The sequence below is a fragment of the Oncorhynchus nerka genome, linkage group LG21, assembly GCF_034236695.1.
Source record: "Oncorhynchus nerka isolate Pitt River linkage group LG21, Oner_Uvic_2.0, whole genome shotgun sequence".
Classification (NCBI taxonomy): Eukaryota; Metazoa; Chordata; class Actinopteri; order Salmoniformes; family Salmonidae; genus Oncorhynchus; species Oncorhynchus nerka.
In genome coordinates, this window is record NC_088416.1 from 13,582,217 (window position 1) to 13,597,363 (window position 15,147).

At 42.1% G+C, this 15,147-nt stretch overlaps 1 protein-coding gene across 1 annotated transcript; it reads left to right on the forward strand.

Moving 5' to 3' along the window:
- Nucleotides 1-3,371: 3,371 nt before the first annotated feature.
- Nucleotides 3,372-14,082, forward strand: LOC115115310 (zinc finger protein OZF-like). Its single transcript, XM_029643809.2, has 2 exons — nucleotides 3,372-3,915; nucleotides 10,994-14,082. Exons 1-2 carry the CDS (start codon nucleotides 3,612-3,614, stop codon nucleotides 12,061-12,063), a joined length of 1,374 nt encoding a protein of 457 aa, XP_029499669.1. The 5' UTR covers nucleotides 3,372-3,611; the 3' UTR covers nucleotides 12,064-14,082.
- The last annotated feature ends 1,065 nt before the right edge of the window (nucleotides 14,083-15,147 follow it).

Consider the following 15,147-nt stretch of genomic DNA (forward strand, 5'->3'; position numbering starts at 1 on the left):
GCACTTGAAACAGAAGCTGGTGCATCTGACAGTGAGCTTTGGTCCAGTGATTAGTGCTTCCACAGACAGCGCACTCACGCTCACGTTTGGGGAACTGTTTACGGGGCCCTCTGTTCACAGACTGAGTATTGCTGAGAAGAGCCTTCTCTAACATACTCAAAACTTTCTCTAATGTCCCACCCTCAGATACAGATGGGGCCTGTTCTGGTTCACGGCCACATCGAGAAAAAGATGACATATTAGGTCTGCTCTCAGGATCCACTTCCTCCTGGGGAGAGTCAAAGACAGCAGCCACCTGCTGTGGAAGTTGTGTTCTACATGCTTTACGCTCCCTTAACAGTTCATCCAAACGATCCTGTACCTCACTGGCTGTCCAGTCACGAAGGGGTTTGCATTTGAACACTAGGGCCAACTCTTTATCAGGACAGTTCCGTACAAACATGACTGCCAACTCTGAGCACTGATTGGACAAGGTTCTACCCTCACTTACAAGGTACTGTTCAGCTGCCTCTGCAGCTTTGTTAAGCCTAATCCAGAAATCTAGTGGACCCTCATTAGCATATGGTTTCATTGAATAGAAATCAGCTAATGGCATACCTGAGCAGACGATACCCCCAAAGTGTTGCTTGAGAACACTGAACACTGAACACTGCCTTAACATCTGTGACAACAGGGTTGTTACGCATCCAGACTTGTCACATCCTGTGCCCTCCCCATGAGCCTAGACATCACCTCCCCAACATTCTCAGACCGTGTAACCCCTCTTCTCTAGGTAGACTCCCATTAGCTCATCCCACTCCAGGACAGAGTACTTACCTCTGACTTCACAACCAGAGTCAGCTTGGACGCATCAATAAAAGTTGACCCACATTGTTCAGGCAGGGGAAACTGCTGGGGTTGGTGAGGGGAACGGGCAGGAGAAAGACTTGAAGCCCCAGGCTGCAGTAAACTCGCTCTGATAGATTCTCCTATCTCTGACCCAATCTGCTTAATAAGGTCACTCAGCTGACTCGGAGGTGTCCCATTATTACTGAGGACTGGGGATGATGGTACATCAAGAAACAGAGGTGGGATACCCTGGTCAGGTGGAGTAAACAGCCTACCCCTCCCAGTGCTTGTAAACTCAGGACTAGCAAACACTCTACTCCCAGGAGCTGACTGTAAAAATTGTGTAAATGCAAGGACACCCCTCCCTCTACCCACACTAAAATCCCCAGCATAACTCATCTTATGGACTTGAGTCTTCTATGGCTCAATAGAGCACTAAAATACAATGTAATGTACTGCATACAAAAAAAAAATGCAATAAACAAATTCCCTCAAAACATGCAAATAAACACCAATACCCTTATCTAGTGAATATGCTACATTCACCTTCACTATTTACAGTAAACATTCACTTATAGCAAACCATCAACGAGGGCACATGCGCAGATCGCGCATCTCATCCACACGCACAGCTCCGGTGGTCGGCTTGAGCTGACCAGTCGGCAGGTCACGGCACCAGTTTGTAGCGTGGTTCATTCTGTGTTGTGTACTTTTAATTAGGACGCTGCCACAACTGAAGGTCTGCTACTTGAATTATTTTTATTTGCCCTGCAGACGAAGAGACAACACACATTATGTTAACCGTTGACGCAGTCCTAGTTCTCAGGCACCTGTGCAAGCACATGGACACTCACTCAAACACTGTTCCAAGTACTCACAAGTTACAATAGATACCCTAGTTAGCGAGCTTTGTGAAACTTGTTAACATAAATCTTTATACTATCCACATTGTAACAAACTTATGGTAGCATAACAGTACAATGTGTAACATCATGACGGTTTTATATTAAACAATTTCGGAGCCAAGGACAACATACCTTGCTAGCCGAAGGTCAGGCAAAAGAGAACAATAAGGGGGTATGGAAATACAGATAACCCGCGATGGGCCAAACCAAAATATACAAAACTTTTACAATCATATGTATGTACAATAAAAGTGTTTGAAAAACGTTAGTTATGCAGCTGTAATTAAATTTAGAAAATACACTGAATTATTATTATCAAATTATTAACAACCCCTCTTGACCTGGCCTATTTGAATTGGTCCTTGTGTGCAGCTTGGTGCATAATCTAGGTGGAACAACATTACACTGCTACACCAGCACAGGTGTAACACATACTGACTAACGAGGTGACACCAATCAGTGCTAACGAGCTAGACGTGCTAACGAGCTAGACGTGCTAAAGTCCAACCTCAAAACAAAAATGGAAAAACCAAAGCCTGTAACACCCTCCACCTTAAGACCTATGATGAAAATTACAGGCCTCTCTCATCTTTTTAAGTGGGAGTTTTACACCAGATGTGACGCTTGGCATTCAGGCCAAAGGGTTCAATCTTGGTTTAATAAGACCAGAGATTCTTGTTTCTCATGATCTGAGGTTCCTTTAGGTGCCTTTTGGCAAACTCCAAGCTGGCTGTCGTGTGCCTTTTACTGAGGCGTGGCTTCCGTCTGGCCTCTCTACAATAAAGATCTGATTGGTGGAGTGCTGCAGAGATGGTTGTCCTTCTGAAAGGTTCTCCCATCTCCACAGAGGAACTCTGGAGCTCTGTCAGAGTGACCATCAGGTTTTTGGCCACCTCGCTGACCAAGACCCTTCTCCCCCGATTGCTCAGTTTGGCCAGGCGGCTAGCTCTAGGAAGAGTCTTGGTGGTTCCAAACTTCTTCCATGAAATAATAATGGAGGCCACTGTGTTCTTGGGGACCTTCAATGCTGCAGACATTTTTCAGTACCTTTACCCAGATCTGTGCCTCAACACAATCCTGTCTCAGAGCGCTACGGACAATTCCTTTGACCTCATGGCTTAGTTTTTGCTCTGACATGAACTGTGGGACCTTATATAGACAGATGTGTGCCTTTCCAAATCGTGTCCAATCAATTCAATTTACCACAGGTGGACTCCAATCAAGTTGTAGAAACATCTCAAGGATGATCAATGGAATCAGGATGCAAAGTGGCTGTTCCACTGGATGTCATAAGGTGAAAGCACCAATTTGTAAGTCGCTCTGGATAAGAGCGTCTGCTAAATGACTTAAATGTAAATGTAAATGTGGGTCAAAATGATGCATGTCAGAAGTATGGTTCAATGCAAATATTTAGTGGGTGTAAAGTTTGTTTTAAATTCTCACTCATTAAACACGAATCAATCAACACATGCTTTTCTTTGAACGACATAATATAATATTAAACCTTTATGAAATAAGTGAAAAATAAACATTTGGTTCCTCAGCTGCGTTGCCCACTCCAGTCAGCAAATGGCGATGTGCGTCTTTTAGGTTCAGGCGACGCTGCCAGTGTGACGTATAATATAGTGGACGGGACGCTCCTTCAACAACAACAGCTAGTCAGACACCTCGGTAGCTTTCTAGCAAACATAGCTACAACATTCACGTTCTTTACACTGTTTTGGTGTATATTAGTCGCTCTGTATTAAACATAGTTCTCTCGTATGTACTTGTTGGCCTATGCAATTATATATTTACGTTGTTTGTCAGCTAGCTGGTTTGCTAAGTTAGCTTAGAACTAGGCTAGTCGCTAATGCTAGCTAGCTAACATCCCCGACCATGAGCTCACTAAGCTACTCTCCTCCTGATAAAGAAGATGAGGTCTGCTGGACGGAGAAAGAAACTCTCGTGGAAGAGGAGACTGTTTCAATACAAAAACAAGTAGAGGGTGAGGCTGTTACCGTGAAAGAAGAAGAGAAAGACGTTTCAGTGAAAGAAGAGGAAGACGCGTTCAGAGTGAAAGAGGAGGAGGATGTTATAGTAAAAGAAGAGGATGATTCCGTTTCTGGAGTGAAAGAGGAGGAGGGGGAGATGACTGTCACATTGGAGGAAGAAGAGGAGGTTGGAGATATGTTCAACACCAGTAAGTACCGTCTCTGCAGTCGTTGAACCAATATGCAGTAAAGGGGTTCTACACTTTAATGTTGTTCTGTAGGAATGGCTGAAGCTACACTAACGTGTAGAACATCAAGAGTGGACCATCAACAAAACGTTAACAATTGATCAAATGCATCCAATGACAATGCCTGAAATACTGTAGTCCTCAATATCTCCTATTAGATTAGCCCAATATGTAGTCTTAAAGGGGCAATCAGCAGTTGTTACATCCATTTTGGGACGTATACATTAATGATATGTACCCATCGGTTTCTTGAACAATTCACTTATAGATGCTTCATGAGCTTAGTTCAACTGTCGTACCCAACTGTCGTCAGAACCCCAAATATATATATTTTTTTCTGTTATTAGTCAGCTAGTGTGCTGGTTAAGTTAGCACTAGCCTAGCTAGCTAACATCTCCGACCATGAGGTCACTAAGCTACTCTTCTCTTGCTAAAGAAGAGGAGGCCCGCTGGACGGCGAAAGAAGGTCTTGAGGAAAAGGAGGCTGTTACAATACAAAAACAAGTAGAGGACGAGGCTGTTACAGTGAAAGAAGAAGTAAAATACTAGTTCAGAGTGAAAGAGGAGGAGGAAGTTACAGTAAAAGAAGAGGCAGAGAGAGAGGAGGATGCAGTTTTTGGAGTGAAAGAGGAGGAGGGGGAGATGACTGTCACACCAAAAAAGGAGGAGGAGGAAACTGAATATCTGGGCCCTGTTTTCCAAAGCATCTTAAGGCATCCAATTGTTCTAACAGTAAACTTAGCCGTAAGATGGTTTTGGGAAACCGGGCCCTGATTAACACTAGTAAGTACTGTCTTAAAAACAGAGGCAGTTGTGGGACTGACGTGTGGTGTTAAAGGGGAAATATGCAATTGCTACATTTAAATTATTTCTTTCTTTCCATTGATTCTTGAATAATATAACACATGCCTCATGAGCTTAGTTCAACTGTTTACCCCATCAGAACACCAAATACGCTTTTTTTACTCCGATGTTTAGAAACAATGTAAATCAACACTGTATAGCCCCAACATGGTTAAAACTATAATGTTGATATCATGGATGGTCAGTCCTTCCATCCACAAGTCTGTCTATGAATTTGAGAGTAGTTACATTTCTCCAACCCCACTCTCATCTTATTACCAAAACAGTGGTGGAATTAGTTTAGTTATTGTTTGAACTGCAGATTGGTTTATTGTTGTGGCTTTGCTAAAGGGCCAATCTAGGATTTAAACAGAAACAAAATGGCAGCCCAGAGACCTGAGCTGTGTTTGAAGACTCATACTAACCGCACTATTTTTGGTGTAAATTGAGTATGTATGCTTATTAAGGCGGCAGGTAGCCTACTGGTTAGAGCTTTACGCCAGAAATCGGAAGGTTGATGGATCGAATCCCTGAGCTGACAAGGTAAAAATCTGTCATTCTGCTCCTGAACAAAGCTGCTAGCCAACTGTTCCCAGGGCGCCGAAGACGTGGATGTCGATTAAGCAACTCAGAGGGTTTGGGTTAAATGCGGAAGACATATTTCAGTTGAAAACATTCAGTTGGACAACTGACTAGATATCCCCCTTATTCCCTTTCCCTTATTTGTCGAAATATGGATACAGTTAGAATGCCAAATGTTCCTGGATGTCATTCGCCAAAATACGAAGTATACATGCAGTACTATAGATACTATACATGCAGTGGACACTATTTCAGTACTTTTCGGGCCCATAATGCAGTTCTTCAGAAAATGGGCATGGCTTCACAACTTTTTCAGATTTGAAGTAAATGGCGAAAATATGCAACCAAACTCCAACGAGAGCCGATACAAATTCATTGCTTTAACTAATTATGACAAATGTTAAGAAAATGTTGAGCAATGTAATAAAGTAATGACTTTTCAAATAAGTTACCTTACACGTTATGTTGGCTGATAGTTTGTTAGCTACGCTGTCCTTACGAACCACATAGCATAACATTACAGCAGTATGTACTGGTATGTTAGCTAGCTACCTAACGTTACTTGGCTACTTATACATCAAACTTGCCAGTGTGTTAACTATATTCTATCTAACTAACTACCCAATGTTTATTGACTTGACTAATTTCTAGTTAGCGGGCTAGCTAGCTTGATAAATGTATTAAGAGTCAGCTCAAACGTAGCTAACTAACACCGCCTGGTACCAGTGCTGGTGTAGGTCTAGATAAGTGTAACAGTACTCTTCTTGCGTTGTGTACAATCAGTCATCGACACGTAACTCCAACATATAGCATCAGTCATGTAGATTTATTCTGATAGGAACGGCACAAAATTGCACGTCATGCAATGCACGTCTTACCATCCAACTCTGCACTCACGCACGCTGGTTTGGTGCTTGTTCACTGGGCTAGTTACCAAAATAATACAATTACGATATACAATATAATGTACCTGATAGGAACGGCACAAAATTGCACGTCATGCAATGCACGTCTCACCATCCAACTCTGCACTCACGCACTGTACAAAATATATGAACCCCCCCCCCACCAGACACAGTAAGTTGCTAGCTAGTACTGGCGGGAATTCTCTACAACAAAATGCACAACAAATATTCTCCAAAAACCGCTGCATCTTATGTGTGATGTTCGAATAACATTTACAAACAATTTGATATAAATTGTACATTTAAATCATCACTTGATGATCATACTCTTCATTGAGAGTATAAAAATCACTTTTGATGTACAGTGCTTTGCAACCAACAACTTACCACTGGTTTGGTGCTTGTTCACTGGGACAATTCTAACTGGAACATCCCCCCTCGTAAGCAAGCTACGCAAACCAGCCAATAAGATGCCATGTTGAGTAGGTGAAGGCAAGACAAACTCAAACCAAAACCCCATGGCTTAACAATAACGTGGCAAGGGGAATCACCAATATAACCCTGTTACATATCTTGTCAAGGAAAAATAGGCCAAGTATGAAAATGTTGGCTAGCTAGCCAGCTACATGAAGTAAGAACATGCAATGCAAGATCTAATTAGGGTCACCTGGAAACACTTACCAACACTTTGGTTCCTACCATGTCTTCTTCTTTTCTGAGGTTAGGCGGCTACATATTGGCAGCGGTCCAAACACTTATAAGACACACCCTCGTCCACTTACACGCTGCCGAAACCAGATGTGTCATGTGCACGAACATTGCACAATCTATTTACACATACATGTTATTCAATCATTGCACCCACACTGCTCGCGCGTGCCAACAAGCGTCTGCGTTGCCAGGCGCTAAAATACACAGCCAGGTTTCTAACCTCCCTATAGGCTGTCTCATCGTTGTCGGTGGTCAGGCCTACCACTGTTGTGTCATCGGCAAACTTAATGATGATGTTGGAGTTGTTCCTTGCCATGCAGTCATGAGTGAATAGGAAGTACAGGACTGGACTGAGCACACACCCCTGAGGGGACCCTGTGTTGAGGATCAGCGTGGTGCATGTGTTGTTACCTACCCTCATCACCAGGAGCAGCCCGCCAGGAAGGTCAGGATCCAGTTGCAGAGGGAGGTGTTTAGTCCCAGGGTCCTTAGTTTATTGATGAGCTTTGAGGGAACTATGGAACTATACATCCAAACTATGGTGTTGAATGCTGAGCTGTAGTCAATGAATAGCATTCTCACATAGGTGTTCCTTTTGTCCAGGTGGGAAAGGGCAGTATGGAGCGCAATAGATTGCATCATCTGTGGATCTGTTAGGGTTGTATGCAAATTGGAGTGGGTCCAGGGTTTCTGGGATGATGGTGTTGATGTGAGCCATGACAGGGTACAATTCTCGGGCAGACTCTCTTCTCTGTATACATCAATGATGTCGCTCTTGCTGCTGGTGATTCTCTGATCCACCACTATGCAGACGACACCATTCTGTATACCTCTGGCCCTTCTTTGGACACTGTGTTAACTAACCTCCAGACGAGCTTCAATGCCATACAACTCTCCTTCCGTGGCCTCCAACTGCTCTTAAATGCAAGTAAAACTAAATGCATGCTCTTCAACCGCTCGCTGCCCGCACCTGCCCGCCCGTCCAGCATCATTACCCTGGACGGTTCTGACTTAGAATATGTTGACAACTACAAATACCTAGGTGTCTGGTTAGACTGTAAACTCTCCTTCCAGACTCACATTAAGCATCTCCAATCCAAAATTAAATCTAGAATCGGCTTCCTATTTCGCAAAACAAAGCATCCTTCACTCATGCTGCTAAACATACCCTCGTAAAACTGACTTTCTTACCGATCCTTGACTACGGCGATGTCATTTACAAAATAGCCTCCAACACTCTACTCAACAAATTGCATGCGGTCTATCACAGTGCCATCCGTTTTGTCACCAAAGCCCCATATATTACCCACCACTGCAACCTGTACGCTCTCGTTGGCTGGCCATCGCTTCATACTCATCGCCAAACCCACTGGCTCCAGGTCATCTACAAGTCTCTGCTAGGTAAAGCTGCCAATGACTGGAACGAACTGCAAAAATCACTGAAGCTGGAGACTCATATCGCTCTCACTAACTTTAAGCACCAGCTGTCAGAGTAGCTCACAGATCACCGCACATGTACATAGCTCATCTGTAAATAGTCCATCCAACTACCTCATCCCCATACTGTATTTATTTATTTATTCCTCCTTTGCACCCCAGTATCTCTACTTGCACATTCATCTTCTGCACATCTATCATTCCAGTGTCTAATTGGTATATTGTGATTACTTTGCCACTATGGCCTATTTATTGCCTTACCTCCCTAATCTTACCTCGTTTGCTCACACTGTATATAGATTTGTTATTTTCTATTGTGTTATTGACTGTACGTTTGTTTATTCCATGTGTAACTCTGTGTTGTTGTTTGTAATCTTGGCCAGGTCGCAGGTGTAAATGAGAACTTGTTCTCAACTGGCCTACCTGGTTAAATAAAGGTTAAATAAATAAATAATACAAATAAAATTAGATGGAAAAAAAACAACTGTGAAGCAGTTGATTTGCTACATCCAAACTAATAATTTCAGAGTTTAAATCCAAACTGAGAATCACCTTTATTGACAACACCCAAATGGATAAGGTCTTGGTTCTAAAATAATTACACATTATTCATAATGTGTAGAGAACTGGTCCTTGATGGATAGGCTATTGTACAACACACAGAGCTATTTTCTTTTATTCAGGACATTTAGAATGACAAAACATTACAGTATCCCAGTATTCTCAAGCCCTGTGACCCTCAAACACCACCAGTATTTTACACCATTTTAAAGATAAACCTGTTGTTAATCCCACCACATTGTCCGATTTCAAATAGGCTTTACGGCGAAAGCACCACAAACAATTTATGTTAGGTGAGTGCCTAGTCACAGATAAAACACAGCCATTTTTCCAGCCAAAGAGTAGTCACAAAAAGCAGAAATAGAGAAATTAATCACTAACCTTTGATCTTCATCAGATGACACTCATAGGACTTCATGTTACACAATACATGTATGTTTTGTTCGATAAAGTTCATATTTATATAAAAAATATCTCAGTATACATTGGCACGTTATGTTCAGTAGTTCCAAAAACATCCAGTGATTTTGCAGAGAGCCACGTCAATTTACAGAAATACTCATCATAAATGTTGATAAAAAGTGTTATACATGGAACTGAAGATAAACTTCTCTTTAATGCAACCGCTGTGTCAGATTTCAAAAAAGCATTACCGAAAAAGCACACCATGCAATGATCTGAGTACAACGCTCAGAGACCAAAACAAGCCAAACAGATATCCGCCATGTTGTGTAGTCAACAGAAGTCAGAAATAGCATTATAAATATTCACTTACCTTTGATGATCTTCATCAGAATGCACTCCCAGGGATCCCAGTTCCACAATAAATGTTTGATTTGTTCGATAAAGTTCATAATTTATGTCCCCTTACCTCCATTTTGTTCGCGCGTTTAGCACAGTAATCCAAATTCATGACACGCGAGCAGACAAAGTCAAAATGTTCCGTTACGGTCCGTAGAAACATGTCAAACAATGTATAGGATCAGTCTTTAGGATGTTTTTATCATAAATCTTTAATAATGTTCCAACCGGAGAATTCCTTTGTCTGTAGAAATGCAATGGAAAGCAAGCTAACTTTCACGTGAAAGTTAGTCAGCTAATGGTCAGCAAATGGCACTCTGCCAGACTTCTGAGTCAATCCCCTCTCATTCGCCCCCACTCACAGTAGAAGCAACAAACAAGGTTCTAAAGACTGTTGACATCTAGTGGAAGCCTTAGGGAGTGCAATTTGACCCCAAAGACACTGTGTATTCGATAGGAAAAGAGTTGAAAAACTACAAACCTCAGATTTCCCACTTCCTGGTTGGAGTTTCTCCTCAGGTTTTTGCCTGCTATATTAGTTCTGTTATACTCACAGACATCATTCAAACAGTTTTAGAAACTTCAGTGTTCTCTATCCAAATATACTAATAATATGCATAGCTTAGCCTCTGGTACTGAGTAGAAGGCAGTTTACTCTTATTCATCCAAGCTACTCAATACTGCCCCCAGCCATAAGAAGTTAATGTGAGTCTCCTTGAGTAGCACTCCTGATGTTGCACTGATGGTGCGCTGTAATATTCAGAATACCTTGTGAAAAACTAAAATCTTCGCTCACCATTTTTGCTCCAGGCAGATATACTACATCCATAACTATCGGTTTCCTCATTAGCAGGGAGTAGTTTCTACAACCAAATTGTGTGCGTGTTACCCTTGTGCGCCAATTTTAGCTAACACAGAAAGGGGCCTATATTGGAGACCAAATGTCGTCTGGCACACTGCTTAGGATTTCGACAACTTATTTCTAGCCTACAATCATCAATGTTACTACTCATGTGAAAACAAGACAAAATATGATTATTGTTGCTCACTTGACTGTCTTCAGTCAAATAATTGAACAGACGTCAGTTGTAGTACAACTGCATGGGTATGCTCTGGGCATCACCTTTTACCTCAAATAAACAATGGATTTCTGCTGTTGTGGGGCTTTAACCATCTGTCTGACTTTGTTGTTCACACAGGAGAGAGACGTGACGATCTTGCATCCTCTTGGGAGCCTCAACAACCTCATGATACTGACGAGGCAGAGAAGAGTCTCTCCAGTTCAGAACATCTCAATAAACACCAGCAGAGATCCACAGGGAAGAAATCTCACCACTGCTCTCACTGTGGGAAAAGTTGCAAATCTTCATCAGAACTTAAAATACACCTGAGAATTCACACAGGAGAGAAACCTTTTGCCTGTGATCAATGTGGGAAGAGTTTTACTCGGCTACAAACCCTGAAATCACACCAGAGAATACACACTGGAGAGAAACCTTATAGCTGTAATCAATGTGGGAAGAGTTTTACTACATCTAGTTATCTAACTATACACCAAAGGACACACACAGGAGAGAAACCATATAGCTGTGATCATTGTGGGAAAAGTTTTACTACATCTAGTTATCTAACTATACACCAAAGGACACACACAGGAGAGAAACCATATAGCTGTGATCATTGTGGGAAGAGTTTTACTCAGCCAGACAGCCTGATATTACACCAGAGAACACACACAGGAGAGAAACCTTATAGCTGTGATCAATGTGGGAAGAGTTTTTCTACATCTAGCATTCTCACTATACACCAGAGAACACACACAGGTGAGAAACCATATAGCTGTACTCAATGTGGGAAGAGTTTTTCTACATCTAGCTATCTCACTATACACCAGAGAACACACACAGGAGAGAAACCATATAGCTGTCAATGTGGGAAGAGTTTTACTCAGCTGAACAGCCTGATAGTACACCAGCGGACACACACAGGAGAGAAACCTTATGGCTGTGATCAATGTGGAAAGAGTTTTGGTACATCTGGCTGTCTGAAGACACACCAGAGAACACACACAGGAGAGAAACCTTATAGCTGTGAACAATGTGGGAAGAGTTTTTCTACATCTAGCTATCTCACTATACACCAGAGAATACACACAGGAGAGAAACAATACAGCTGTAGCCATTGTGTGACCAGATTTGCTTGGCTAAACAGCCTAGTATCACACCAGAGAACACACACAGGAGAGAAATCTCATAGCTGTGCTCAATAGGGGAAGAAATACTCTGATATAAGATCTCTGATTAAACATCAGAAAATACATGGAGTTTTTTCATGATATCAATGAAATAATGTCTCAATGTAGAATGTTTTTAACATTGTAGTAGGAGTATTTTAATGAATGTCAGAATGTAGAATCCTAAACGTTTGCCTTCAGTTCTATTGATTTTAGCCTCAGTGGAAAATTCCAGGTTCCGAATTGAAAGAGTACTATTTATGAGATTTAACAAAAAGTGACTAACTAAAAAAGAGTTGTTACACTTACCACGTTGGTGACCCACTAGAATCAAAATGAAACCCTTCAAAATGTAGCTGGTTGTTTTCTACAAATTGTCTTCTAACCAGTGGTGTATAGATTATTCCCAGATTCCGTGTGGTTTTTGCTGTGTTGGTTTTAACAGGATGTGCAACCTCATCTCCCCCCTCTCGCATAATTTATTTCAATATGTAATCAATGAGTGATGACAAATAAGTGTTGTGTTCCTTTGTTTAGCCACCCCTACATTTAAATGCATCACTCCAAAATGTAGCTGACTGTCTTCTGCAGGTTGTCCTCTAACCAGTGAGGTAAAAGATATCTCCCATTTCCATGTGTTTTTGTTTAGTTGTGTTTGTTTCAACAGCAGGTACAACCTGATTTCCCCCCAAATCGATATCAGTGATTTATTGCTTCTTGTCAAAACAACAGGGTTTGTGGTGCTTGTGCAGTTAATAAGGTGCTTGTTTAACAAATACAAGTCAGAGAGAATAAAGTAGGCTGCACACGTCAAACGTTGTGCATGCCCATATTTGGGCATCCTGTCAGGACATCCTGGCGGGAACTTATTACGTGCATATGCCCATATGTGGGCATCCTGTTCCTGTTCTCATGCGTTAGAGGATGTGCTAATTTATGCATATATTGCATCTATTCCTTTGAAGTTGTCATGATGATTGATGTCTAGGGACCTCTTTGAACTGGGGGGGGGGTTGAACATTTCAAAGAGTATGGCCCCCCCACCCCCTATTTTGTTGACCTGTCGACCTGTTGTCTATGAAACAGGAATGTCCGGGGTATTTGGTGTGGCAGACGCATTATAAATGAAGCCCAGAACAAGACATGCGGCCCCGAACACTAAACAAGATTTTAAAAATAAAACCCTGAATATTAAACAGAAAAGTATGTCTCCTAGGCCAATTTTCAGGGTGCTATGCATCTCTTGTCATGCACCCAATGACAAAAGCCTTGAAGTTTTGTGTGAGACTCCAGAATGTTTTAAAGGAGTTTTGGTTACGAGTGAGGGACATATGTCTTACAATATTCCAACCTGAGGAATCTACGGTTAAGATATCCACAGACAGCGGCCCCAAACCCCTTTATCAGGAAAAACCCGAGAGTTTTTCTCCTGCGCTGCGGATGAGAATGGCTTAAGAAAAGGCTTGCACTCTGTCAAATTGAACAGGCCCTGAGTGGTACAACTCTCCCCGGATATGCAGTGGAAGAACTGGTCTGCGGACGCAGTGATCTGAAGGACCTAAGAATCGCTTCAATGGCGTATAGCCCTGACTCCAAAGTGACAATTTTAGCATGTGAACAATTTGATAGTGCAAATGCGACGAAATCTGTCAGTTCATATGTATTTTCCAAAGAATTCAAGGATGTAAACTTTTTATGCCGGTGTTTAGCTTTAAATGGATTGATTATCCCATATTCATAACCCTTATGAATAAGCTGGACAGTCTTTTCCAAAATAGTGAACAATTATGGCGCTGGCCGCGTCTATCCTTAAGACATTCCCAGGATCCACATGCCCGACTGATGATCTACCCCTGGAGTGAAAACTTGCGGAGCTTTGATGGAGCGTGCAAGAGAGCCTGTCTTGGCATTGGTGAATTGGAAACGGATGCAGGTCAGGGCTAACCAAGCCCTATATCTGTAAGAAAGGAATAGTCAAATGGTTAATTCATTACAACAGGTTTTAAACTGTATGTACTAAATATTTTGAATTAAATAAATGCTTTTAAAATTGTATCTCACCTTTTAACGAAGGGGCTCTGTCTTTTCGCTCTATCATCATGCATGTCTCTGAGAAAAATAATTTCTGAAAAGCCGTGTGCGTGCACGGTGTACGTGTGCTGGGCCAGGAGGAGTGTGTGTTTCAAAAACAAAAGGGGTGGGGGTGTGTGTCTCTGTAGGGGTCGTTTGAAACCAAGGTTTGCAATATCATGCAAACTGTATGTACAGATATCTGCCTACCCCCCATCAAAAAGTTTGTCGGCGTCTCTTAACTTCTTATGGTATAAGGGACGCTTGCATCCCACTTGGAGAAAAGAAACAGGGAAAATGCAGCGCGGCAAATTCAAATAATGATATAAAAATCAAACATTCATTAAATCACACATGTAAGATACTCAATTAAAGCTACACTCGTGAATCCAGCCAACATTGTTATGGGTGTAAAATGGCCCAGTGATGCCATCTGTTGGTAAATGTTCATTACTGCAACTCTTGTGTTTTACCGGGGTGCTTGAGATACCCGGATGTGTGGTCATGTACTGAACAAGACTGGTTACCCGCATCAATGCCTCTGTCTCGTCATTTAACATTCAAACATGGTGTCAGAGTCGGATAACTAACCATGCTTTCCGCAAATTAGAGTCGTCTGCTCTGGTTTACAAACAAATGCTTATTTGTGTAAAATTTCGCCCGGAATTGGCCTTAAGATAGAGTGAGTTTGCTAGTTAGCTTCAGTGTTGTTAGCACCGGTTAGACATGGCAGCGAACATTCCCCCTCCCGCCGTTATGAAGCTCAGCAGGGATTGGAGCACGAACTGGGATACGTTTAGAGGGGAATGGGAGGACTATGCGCTAGCAACGGGACTTCTGGAAAAGAAAGATGAGGTAGTGGCTGCCACTTTAAGGACAATAATGGGAACTGAATGCCGACACGTATACAAACACAACCTGAACCTAACAGCAGCACAGCAAGGTAACGCTATAGCTATTCTTGATGCTCTTAAACATTACTTTACGCCAGCAAAGAACGTCATCTACGAGCGTTTTCGGTCGTTGCAAACAGGAGGATGGGGAGTCCAT